We start from the raw sequence: 12,363 nt of genomic DNA, 5'->3' as shown, positions 1-12,363 counted from the left end.
ATATATATAAACTAGTGACTTTAACTCCTACCCGCCAGCATGTTGGAAGAAATAAAATGATACACCGAAATAACACAGACACAAGGCGTAACAAGAAAAATAAAAAAGACAAGAACTAAAAATTAACAGAAAAATGAAACTAAACAAAATAAAATTAATTATAAAAATCACTACAGCAATACGAGATTATTTAAACAATTTAAAAGAAAAAGATATGCATTGTTACTTTAAACAATAATCAGTAACTTTGTCGTATGACTAACTTGTCTTACCGAAACATAGTCTGGTAACACAAGGTGATTGTCTATGCACTATGAAGTTTGTCAAATGTCAACTTTATTGTAATTTGACTTTGACGTGATTGTCAGTGAGTGCTGTAAATAACTGTTACTTATATTAAAAATAAGAAAGACAATCAAATAATAGGGTAAACAGCAATTATAAATGAATACCGCCAAGTCTATCGTATTTAACTTATAAACATAAATACAGCTATAGTGACTCAAAACAAACATGAAAACACCAAAACGCTACAGACAGACCACAACAGAGATTAAGCGTAAAAAAGAAGCCAAAAGAACATAGTATAAAAGGAGTACATAAAATAACTTACAAGCTAGCGACATTTACTTATTCTTTTGTATTCGCTTGGTGCGAGTAGTATCCCTGCCGTCGGGTCTGCTCGCGCTTGGAGCAGGCTGCACGGACGATGAAGATGCCGCTGGCTTACTGGGAATAGCATCTAGCTCCGCCAAGCTTTCCACCTGGTGGTGTGAGTCATCTGGAGCCAGCACATGGACAACACCATCACGGGTCCAGTACTTGGTGATGCCGAAGATCTGCCTAGCCCGCATGAAAACAGTGTGGCGACTCTTCGTGAGGAACTCCGATTGTGTAAAGCCTGTGCCTTTCAGTTTACTTTTGGCAAACCAGACTTTGTCCCTCATCGAGACCTCCCTGAACTTCACTAGCAAGGGTCTAGGTCTGCTTTCTGAGGGACGTCCCAAGCGGTGACGCCTGCTTATACTGTTTGAAGAAAAATCAGGAACCTTCAGCTTGCTGGTGAGAAGATTCGTCACGATGGTGGTTTCAGCCTCTCCCTTTTCTTCCGGTACACCGTGTAGGAGTACCATCTTGCGCCGGCTTCGCATATCCATGCGTTCCAGTTGCCGAGCAACAAATTCGATTTGCTTCTGCACGGTGTCCAACGCAGACAGCACAAAGAGTCGAAAAGAAGCAAAGTCAGTTGCAAGAGCTGTTGTGGATGGTGTGGTGGAACTTTGCTGCAGCTGCTTTTGGAACTCGTCCATTTTGCATGTGAATAGTTCTGACATGGCCGTTAGTGAGCCTTGTAGAGAGTCCATAGTTCTGTGTATTTTGCAGTGAGTTTGACGTAACAGTGAGATTTAATGTGGAATTAGTGCTGGCTGGTAGGGAGGATGTCACAGATATATCAAGGACATTAAATTGTAAGTTAACTTATTTTTATTGTATTAAAATGTTAAGACCTCAAAAAAACTTGTGTTCACTTAATGACACCTACCCTCCGAAAAAAAAAAGTACAGATGTCTTAGCAAGTTATCACTTTGTGTTATATTATACAATTTAGAATATTGTGTCGTTAGAGTTACGTCCAAATATCTTGCACAGATTTACTGACATAAAATTTCCTGTAATTTGTATTTTACTAGTATTAGCATAATGATGCCCACGTAAATAAACCAAGTAATATATCAGGCGAAATGTAGGCGTTGTACATTGTGTGCGTCACATACATCCAACTTAGTTTTGGCTACACACCAGAAATACTATTACATAATTTCCTGTATCGATGACGATATATTTGGCCTTCCTCCGAACGAATTATTGGAGCGCGTTACGATAAAAACGATTAAAATACTATGTTATTATTATCTTAGGCTTAATGATACGACGACATATGTATAATTGTATATGTATATGATGTCCTTGTGTGCTCATGACACTAATAATGCAGGAAATTAATGTTGGTAGCAACATTATTAGTTGGTAATTATAACGGTTATTACTTATTGAAAAAATAAAGAAAATAATAGGAAATTCATTTGAGAAAACCTTTTAAGATCCCAAAATTAATACTTCAGCCTGTAAAAGTGAAGTACTCAATATTAGACATAATATGTTCCGCTATATTTAGTTAGCATCACAAATTATGTCTACACCAATTATAAACGAAATGAAAGCTCACTTCCATTGTCAAAACAAAGAAATGTTATATAAATAACACGACAACAGAATGAATGGAACGCGAGAAAATACACCTCTTTGTTAAGCATATGTGATACGTAGAACAAATATTTACGAATAACGAAGGACGGGCATACAATTTAGGGGGTGGTTAGGAGGATGAGGGAAGCTACCCGATCCGGGACAAGTAGGATAGCGCTATCTAATGAAACAGCGCTATCTTCTGTCTCTTTCGTTTCTCATGACGTCGACGGGCGGTTTAAATTGTGTCGGTAAAACGGGTTCCCCAAGCTGTTCGTACAACGAATCTGACTGTTTCGTGCGAATGATGGAACATTATTTAAAAACTAAACCAATAAAAGTTTATAAACAAAATCTTGAAAGAAGTGCATTATAATTCTTGTAAGAAAAAGTTTAGGAATTAGGAAAATGAAAAATAATAAGAGTTATTTAAAGAATTTATACTCAATTAAAAACAGAAAAAAATACTTGTGAAATTCTTAAAGAACACATTTATCAATTTAGATAAATTGTATCATGTATCATTACAGTAGGTAATTATTTATACTTCTCTATCACAGAATCTTCATATTTAAATCTAAACTAAAACGAAAAACCGCTTAAAACTCGTTAAAAATATTTTCCTAGTAAGAATATATCACAGAAGTAGCAAATAAGCATCCAACATTGGTATCTGGTACTTAGTATTAATTATTATGTATGATCAATACAAGTGTTCCATCCTACATTATGCATACACTGATAATACAGAATACAGATAAATAATAAATAATATCGCATTTACACTAAACCGTTTCTCCTTAGGAATAAAAACATATCTGGCATATGCTTCAGGTGATAACTTTCTAATTTATACATTTACTTGAGTTTATTGGCGACAACGACCACTTATCATAAACTAGACTACACTCGTGTTACTTTAAACCTCTAAAGAAAATAACCACGAACCACGCTTAAATTGCAGCTTTAATGCAAACTGCTAAAGCGGCAGCGCCTCTGCACTTAGTATTATCAAATAAGAAGTAACGAAAGCCAATAAAACTATAAATCCAATTCTCTTTAATATGTACACTCCCGTCCGGCGTGTAAGCTCATAAAATCCCGCTTAGCTTATAAAACATGCAAACCTAGTTAAATAAACACGTTGAAAGTTCTGCTAAAAGCATTTGCATCGTGGGATGTGCCAGACCGGGAACGAGGTAAGAGAAGCGAGAAGCACGGCGCTCGGAGTGTGTTGAACCTATTATGGGTCATGGCAGTACCCCGGCATTGAATTATACGTCAAAACTCAACTGGGTATGATTTCCGGCCAGATATCTACGTGATTAATTTATACTTCTTTTCTTCAATATATTTGTGTGTTTGAGTAAGTGTGTTGTGTGTTCGTGGCACCTACGACACAGGAAGTCTTAGTAACTAGAAAAGAAAGCGTCTACGAAAGCGTTTTTGGTTACATTGCATTTTTTAGCTTGACACGTTCATTCATGAGTAAAAAAACATGAAATGCACAAGTTGTAACAATACTCAAGTATAAAATAAAGTCGAGTGCATTGTTGGAACTTTATAATGGAAAAGTCGGGGCAACTCATTAAAAATGCGCTTTAAAAGCATTCACAGAATTAACATTTCAGATTTTTTTATAACCGTACGCTTCCATTAACGCATCTCAATACATCTAAAACATTAATATTTCTCTAACGTAATTCCATCAGACGAAGCTAACAGTCAAAAGTACAAAATGCAACGCCAAACGACGCCGGACGAGAGCGCTAGCGTGCTCTATAAACTTGACTTATTGAAACGTGCCCTATATAAAGCGGTCGATATAAGAATAACAGTTCGGATGCTTGTTTATAAACAACCGTAGCGTTCGATGCTCCATGCCACGTGCACTAGTGTGGAGTGCGCTTGCCTTATACGGCTCCCCTCATTGGTCGGTGCATTTCCCGCGCTTCGAACAACGTGCACTGAAAACTTTGGCCGAACGAACTCCGAAGCGTATCGGAAGCGGACTCAATACGAATAGTGTAGGTCGTGGTTTTCTAAAGATTTTATTAAATTTGTGTTAAAATGTATAGTAGCTTAATTTTATTGTTATAATGTTATATCAAGACACTGTTTTTGATTACGAATTATGTCATGTTGATCTATAAATTATATTATTATTTCTAATTTTCACAAACATTTTTACTTCAATAATTTTAAAATATTTTCTCGTATACATAATTATGTTTTTACTTTTGTTACGATATTTTAAATTTTGTTTCATTGAACAATGCTTCGTAATAATTAAACGTAAGAAGGTGTATTTCAATATTTTGATACAATAGAAAGTAATAAACAAATAATATTTTTGCTAAATATTAAACACTATCCCTTTAAATTATTAATATAATATCAAACACTACCCCTATGTCAAACTAAATTCAAGTCTGTGAGGTCGTAACTATACTCCCTCGCCGGCTGAAAGTCGGCTTGAAAAAGGGTGCAAATACTTTTCACGTTCTATCAGGAAAACTATTCGTCGCGGAGAAAATTTGTAAGTATTATCTCTCTTTAGGTTCTAATAGTGATTCGCGCGTTCTTAAGGATGACACTGGTACTATGAACGTTATAGCTAAACACTTTTTCTCGAAACAGTAATTAATGAGTTACACAACGGTATTACGAAATTTTCACAAAAATTCACCTTAGTCTGATCACCTAACAGGACAACCAAATGTTGCATGATAGACTCGTAAAGACTCGTCTAGCGATTGTGGCATACCTAAGCCTATCAGAAAGTTCCCCTGCCTGTCACTGTTCTTAATAAGCAACACAACATTTTCATATCAAAAATAACAACCCTTTAATTGTCTTAAACATCTTCACGGTTCAATAGCAGTTTAATAAAAAAAACTATGCTTGAAAGTTAATTTTAAGTCCATAAAGCATAACCCCAAAAGCCTACAAAACATAAACACATATATTTTAAGGTCTATAGACAGACTTAGACAGCCGATTATTTATTTTGTTCACTCTATTAAGTGTCCACTTGGTTAAGTGTCTTGAAAACTTCACTAACATGCTAGCCCTATTAGCTAATGTGCCATCGCTTTGACCTAACAACTTTACTCTAGACTAGACTAATGAATTTTCTCAATTAGTCTCGTGTAGCGCAAAACACGTACACTTAAGTCCACACTAGTATCTAGTGTGGACTTAAGTGTACGTGTTTCGCTATAGCTTATCAAGCTATAGCAAGTTTAGTAAAACGGTTTTGTCGCCCATTTAACATCATAAATGGCCAGCTATGTCACTTAAACTACGAGCGTGGTGAAACATAAGTTTTAATCCTATTACAATACTGCCATTTTGGAGACAAAATTTGTGCATAGAAAAACATTATTCTGTAATGCAAGTTCAGAAAATTTATACTGTAGTTAAAAAAGCGTGTTTTTTAGTAGGTTAGTAATTTAATTTTGTTGGTTCAGTTGGTTGAATTATTTCAATCGGGGTGGTGTCACTGCTCCACCTATTTTTAGGGTTCAATTCTTGCCTTTAGTGGAAGTGTGTGAATGTCGGCTGACTTAAAGCGACATTCATGTCTACGCGGTTACAACGCATTCGTGGTTGGCTACAATTAGAACCCTTGTTCTGTTGGGATTTATTATAGATGTCCAGTTGAGGTAGAGACGACTTATCATCAGGCTGCCTGCAAAATAAGTTATCATTAAGAAAATATTTACACGATTTACATTTCTCATTTTCAATACATTTTCCATATTCGCTTTGAACGAAACAAATTGATGAACGTTCGTTAAATTCATAATTCATAGCAGTATTTACTTCTAAAATCACGGATGGGAAATGTATTGACTTAATTCAGAGCTTAACGGGTTTTCCCAGGGATCAACGGAAGTCGCTTACAGGAACAAAGGATCGGCTTTTATATTAGTCTAATTTTCCCATTGTACGTTTAATACCTACGAATAGCAAAAATAGCTTTCGAATATATTTCGTATAGTTTCTAATGTAATTATTTAAAAGTTGTTTTTGTTATTTCGAATATAATATGAATTAAGGAACAATTTTTATTATTATAGTTCAACATACGTGCGAAAAAAAATATATCTTATATAAAAATGAGATAGTAAAATCATAGGCGCATGCTTTTTATGTGCTCGAGATATATTAACAGTTTTTATAGTACTTCCTCCTTTTTCGACGTCAGTTTAAAGATTGACTTTTTTTTAATAAAGTTAGAAAGACTGTATGACACAATAGAAAAAGGGTTCAAAATATATTATAAATTGGCTCTATGTCCCTGGGTACTAAACGGTTTTAATTATATAATGCAATCAAGTGGGGTCGCTCGGTACGGTTAAGTGCGCGTGTATATTATATGAGCTCAACTTCCTAAGCCCTTCTCGCCCATGTATAATATTCAGTCGATAAACTGTTTCACTTTGTATATGAGCTTTGAAAACATATCTCAAAGTGTTGATTTTGGTCCAAGTTATGATCTGTTGGATTCTTAGCTCGAACCCTAATTGTTACAACGAATCAAAGTTTTACAGAGAAATCAGCTAGAACTTGGTTGACGAAAAAATCAAAGTGAACATCATGATTTCCATGGCTCTGGCATCTTTGGTCCGGTGTATCTACATATCAATTTTTTCTTGGGAAATTTAAAGTAAATTTTAAGTTCGAAGTTTGCTCCGATGAGAGTTATTTTTAAGCAATATTTTATTTAGGTAAACATAATATTTACCTCAATTTAATTTTGTAATTTAGTGAAGGACTAAAAACATGTAATTTGTTGTGTTAAAAAATGTATGTTAAACATTTTCCACTTACGGGTAAAAATTACGGGTTACGGATTAAAATTATATGAACTGATTCCAGGTCCCAAGGTGGTAAATGGTTTTAATTATAGAATGCAATCAACGGGTCGCTCGCGGTACAGTTAAACGTACGCTCTGATAAATTACCACAATTCCAGTTAAGGAACTATTTTAAATTAATATTAGCACACCGAAATAATTACTGGCATTTTTTTTTAAGTATACGCCCGTATTTTATGTTTGGTAACCTAACGTAATAATAATGTACATGTACAATTACGTATATTGGTAGCAACCCTTACTGTTTCAGAGCCCAACAGTTTTCTCTACAATTAGGAGAGGCCAACAACACCACACTGCTCCAGCGTGTGTTGATTCACTGTTCAATCAAGTACATAATGCCTTTAACAAGATATAACGACTGCTATCCAATTAGTATTAGCGTTCTGGTTTCTAGCAATCTTTTACTGTGGCGGTGGTACCGCCAGAATAGTTCGACTTCGGCGGCACATCCTACACACCTTCTGCCTAATTTCTGCCTAATAACAGCAGTGTTAAGCGCTGTTGTGTTCTGGTTTGAAGGGAGATATACTTTTCCGAAGCATTCCAGCTTAGTCCTGAGGGGTACCGGCGCATCTATGGCCGACATCAGGAATCTAGTCTTATCCGGGGTTGATTACAGATATCCAAGGGCGACAGGCCAATTACCATCAGATGGACTGCATGTTCGTCCGCTACTCCTATATTATAAAAAACCGCAATGTTACATTTGGTCCCCATGTATAATTGATAAGAGAAAGAAATTCTAAAGAAACTAATTTCAGTGCAGATCCAAAAAGAAGCAAAAAGAAGAATAGCTAGTCCTTTAAAAATTAAAATAATGTAGAATAGAAATGTGAAAATGTTAAAAGATTTTCTATATTTTTCGACCATAGCGCGTGTAATTACAGAATTACTTTGCCTTTCACAAATAACGGTAATGGTAAAGCCTACGCTTTTCATAGTAAAGCTTTTGTATTTTTCTTTTTGACCTGTTATCAGGTCGGATCTTTTGTTTATCCTAACCTGTTTTCGCATAAAAGTTATTAGTACTACATAATAAATGTTCCTTAGTTATTTTAATTCAATAAGTCTGAGTAAATCTTTTTTCTTTTTTAAATATTGCTTAAATAATGTTTAGGGCTTAATGGATTTTATTACGTAAAGCCCATTTAAAGTACTTATCTATAATAACGAAACCATGTTTGGGCAGGTTACATAGTAAAAATTATAATGGGCATTAATCTTCTACCTGCTTTTTAATTGTGAAAGTTTACATTACATTATATACACTCAAAAGTTACCTTCTTCCTGCAACTCCCTCCCTTAAACTAATAAGTAAAATTTTTAATTCTAGTGCACGTATGGGAAATTCACGTTATTCTTAAAGAAACTAAACTATCTTTGGTTTGTTTTAGTACAGAAACTAAACAATCTTTTAATTTACTTAAGTTCTTAGGAACTATTATAATTAATCTGATAGATGTGAACTTGACGGCGCTTCAACTTTCTTACACTAACAAAACTTTCCGATTATATGCAATTCTGATGGCGTCTAAAAACACGAGTCTAAATAATACCTAAATAGCTTCGCAGCCATCGCACACCTTCATTTAGCTGATATTTTCTAAAAAAAATAAAACCAACAAGCCCGCTGAACTATTTCAATATTTACCGCGTCCATATATGCGCCTGTTAGTCCAATTCCGGATTACATTTTATTTACACTTTTGGATTTTACGGCTTAGACAGTTTAACTGTGATTTGTTTTCAGCGGACGTATAAAATTCGTGAAATTTTTAAACAAGTTCCGCTGTGGGAAAAGTCGCTGCAGTACCAACATCCCACAGACCAACTTTGGGGCTAACGAACGTATCGCACAAATTTGATCTGGCTGGTTTTGTTCGAAAAAGTTTGTAAAGCAAATTGCTCTACGTGAGAACGATGTTTCAAAACAATCGGATTGTGGGCGGATTGTGAAAATCAATTGCGTATAAATCAACGTGTTAATGGACGTTCATTTTGAACTTGAATGAGGGGTAAATAGACACCAGTCAGTTTAATTTCTCGGAACTACCAACATCCGATTTAATGGTTTATCCACTGTTTATCGTCTGGTTACTGCTGTTTGTATTAGGATTAATTCGTGGACTGGCTGTATTTCTAATTTTCTAGAATGTGTTTATTAATAATTATATTTTGGGATGATTTTCAATTATCCGTCATTAAATTTACAAAAGGATTAAAACAGCATTATTTACACGACATAAACCCCAAATTATTTCACGTGCAATTAAAAAAATACGTGGTGGGATTAAAGGGGCTAAAGAACACCCATGTTTTTTCGTCGACGTTGAAGTTGGTTTTGGAAGTTATTTGCAGCAATTAAATGCTACACCCTGCACATGCTTGAGTACCAATTGCGAATTTGGAAACTTTTCGCGCATGATGCACCAAATGGGCATCAATAACGAAATTCAGCATGAATACAGTCTGTTAAACGCGCATTTTGATACTGCGACCAAAAGCAGCTAGTAACGCGATTCGCCAATGCTAACAGAAGCTAGTCTGCTGGGACCGTAAGTCAATTAATTGCGTCATGAATTGCTAATAAGCTATTACAAAGACATAAAATTGGCAGACATCGTCAAAAATATAACAATACTTCAATGTAAACGACGATGACGAAAAAAACATACTCGTAAGGTAAGTTTCATTTATATTATATTGAAATAGGCAGTTAGTACGGAGTCCACCTGATGGTAAGTGGCTGATGGATATCAGTAATCAACCCCAGATAGATATGCTTCCTTCAACTTTGGCAACAGATGCGTTGCTACACCTCCTCCTACCATTTAAATCTGAACACAGCAGTGCTTACTATTGCTGGAATTAGGCAGGGAGAGCTTTGGCGATGGTGCCTCCGGAATACATCCATAGATTATATTAATCCTAAAACCTTCGACAGTGTATCGTTGTGACAAGAAAAGTCTCGCTATTTCAAATGGTGCCCAAATGACATGGTTGAACTCAATTCCAAAAAGAAGTTTCCTAACTTTCTTTTCTTCTCTTTATCCGTTTTGAATTGCTAAATAGTGTTTTGTGATGTTAATGAAAAATAAAGAGAGACCTAGCGTATGACCTCGGAAGACACCTAGCATAATAAGACATTTTGTCATTCTTTTGTAAACCTGGCGTCATTAGCAACTTTAAGTAGTAGAAGTTACTACTTAAACGTGAAGATGTCGTTCAGCTCATTTCCCAAAAAATATTATTATCATGTTCTTTATTTACATCTTTAAGAAAATTAAACAATAAACAAAATTTCTTGGTCAATACTTGCATATATACCTTTGGGATTAGATTATAATTATTAATATTTCTTTATTTTTGTCTTTTTCATTCTGTTTAAAAACGCCTACTTCAAGAATTCTAAGAATACTTTTCAATGCAACGACAACATAACATGCTATTATTATTTATGAAACATAATAGACAGTTAAAAGGCCTTCAGTTTAGCATGCGACACGTGTCCTTCTCGTATAAATAGGCTTCTCGTAATAATAGCATAAATAAAGAATGAACAGTTTACTTTGTACTACCACTTATCTTTTTCTATTATGTTTGTTAATCGATTTTCGATTGCAGCTATTTAAGAGCTAGTTTTTATGATAAATAATAAAGGTTATGGTTGTATGAATTGTGACCACTGGACGGACTCTACTTAATTTTAGTGGTTCGTGTAAAAGGGCATCGTGAAGGTCGTTTTTAATCCCGCGTTGCATAAATTGACTAATAACCAGTTTGATTCTAAGATGTGTGCACTACTTATAACTTAATAATGAACTATATTTTTTAAATTACGATTATCTTATGAATAATATAATCCAATGGGTTTAAAAATTTGTTCATGCAGAGTTTTTTAACGAATTTTAATAAAATATATATTATATACTTCAATAGATGAATGAAAAATGACGCAAAAATACCAAGGCATTCATTCAAGGCCTCATGATAATCGCTCCCTTTGAAAAATGCTGAATACCTACTAAAGTTGAAAGATCTTCCTACTTGTACATTCATTACGTGATCCTGGTTTTCTACACCTTAGGCGTCTCGAGAAATTTATCATCGAAAATCTTCTTGTTCTTTATATTATTTTCAAATGAACGAAACATATTTAACCGTGTCCTTAAAAATATATATAGTGAGCGATGTATCATACCGAAGGATTCACGTTATCACCAAAAATGATCGTTGGTAGCGACGAAAGCACTTGTCTGAATCTTTCCCAAATCGATGAGTTCGTTTACGCAAAGAGAACGTTTACGCAAGACACTGTGTATTGTTTGGTAGATTCTGCGCTAAGAATAAAATATTCTTCACGAGTGTTTTAGTCAAAATTTAATAGTATTAATAAAATATGTTAATAAATAATAATCATTATTAACATGACAATACATGTATGAGATTTAAAAATAATTTGACTGTATAAAATAATTCCAGGACAATGCAAACAAAAAAAATAATTAAACAATAAAAAAATAATAGTTTTGCTTAAATTGAATATTTTCCTTAATATGTACAATTCAACCTTTAATGTGTCGAAAATAAGTAAAGATAAATTCGCAAGATATTATAAGTTAGATGCAAAGTTCCATCACTAAAGTTTCAAAATAAAAATGAAGATTAAGCCTAAGAAATAAAAAAAAAATTGAGCCTTATAAAATATTCTTAACTTTTTAATATTTATTTTTTCGCGAGTCTTGGGGCCTTTTCAGCATTAATTGTCTGGTTTAAGCCAAAAAAAAAAATAAAAAAAAAAAATAAAAAAAAATAAAAAAAAAAAATAAAAAGAAAATAAAAAAAGGAAAAAATATTTATATACTTACGCAACATGGTTTGTATGCGGTAGAAGTGTAGCTGCTAGAACGAGGAGCAGCTGGGAGCTGCTTGGACGAACGGACATTTCGTAAAATACGATCGCATTAGGCACAGGGACTTGCCCTATTTTGACGACCGCACGCCTGCACGGTGAATGTCGCACGGAACACCGCGGCAGACTGGCAGTGCTTGGTAGGGGCCCATTCCTCCCAGTAGCACCAAGCCACCCACCGAGCTAGGGAGTTACTATCGATCGGCACGTGTGACCCGGACAGCGCTTGTCGCTATCGACCCTCATGCCGCCGCGGCCGATGCGACGCGTACTCAACTCCTAATTACAAGGCGAACCCCCTCCTATTAAAACTTC

The 12,363-nt window shown here is 34.8% G+C and overlaps 1 protein-coding gene across 1 annotated transcript in view; it reads right to left on the bottom strand.

Moving 5' to 3' along the window:
• rdl1 (GABA-gated chlorine channel alpha subunit) overlaps positions 1-12,162 on the bottom strand; it is an 88,791-nt gene extending 76,629 nt beyond the window's left edge. The window contains exon 1 of the mRNA XM_073074522.1: positions 12,005-12,162. Coding sequence (XP_072930623.1) covers positions 12,005-12,081 — 77 coding nt within the window. The 5' untranslated portion in view covers positions 12,082-12,162. The remainder of the gene's footprint in view (positions 1-12,004) is intronic.
• Between the last annotated feature and the right edge of the window lie 201 nt (positions 12,163-12,363).

Source organism: Epargyreus clarus, unplaced genomic scaffold, assembly GCF_041222505.1.
Source record: "Epargyreus clarus isolate Ecla_fem2 unplaced genomic scaffold, WU_Ecla_fem_2.2 ptg000007l, whole genome shotgun sequence".
In the NCBI taxonomy this organism is placed as follows: Eukaryota; Metazoa; Arthropoda; class Insecta; order Lepidoptera; family Hesperiidae; genus Epargyreus; species Epargyreus clarus.
The sequence above is the reverse complement of the archived record's forward strand: the minus strand, read 5'-3'. Positions and strand labels throughout refer to the sequence as shown.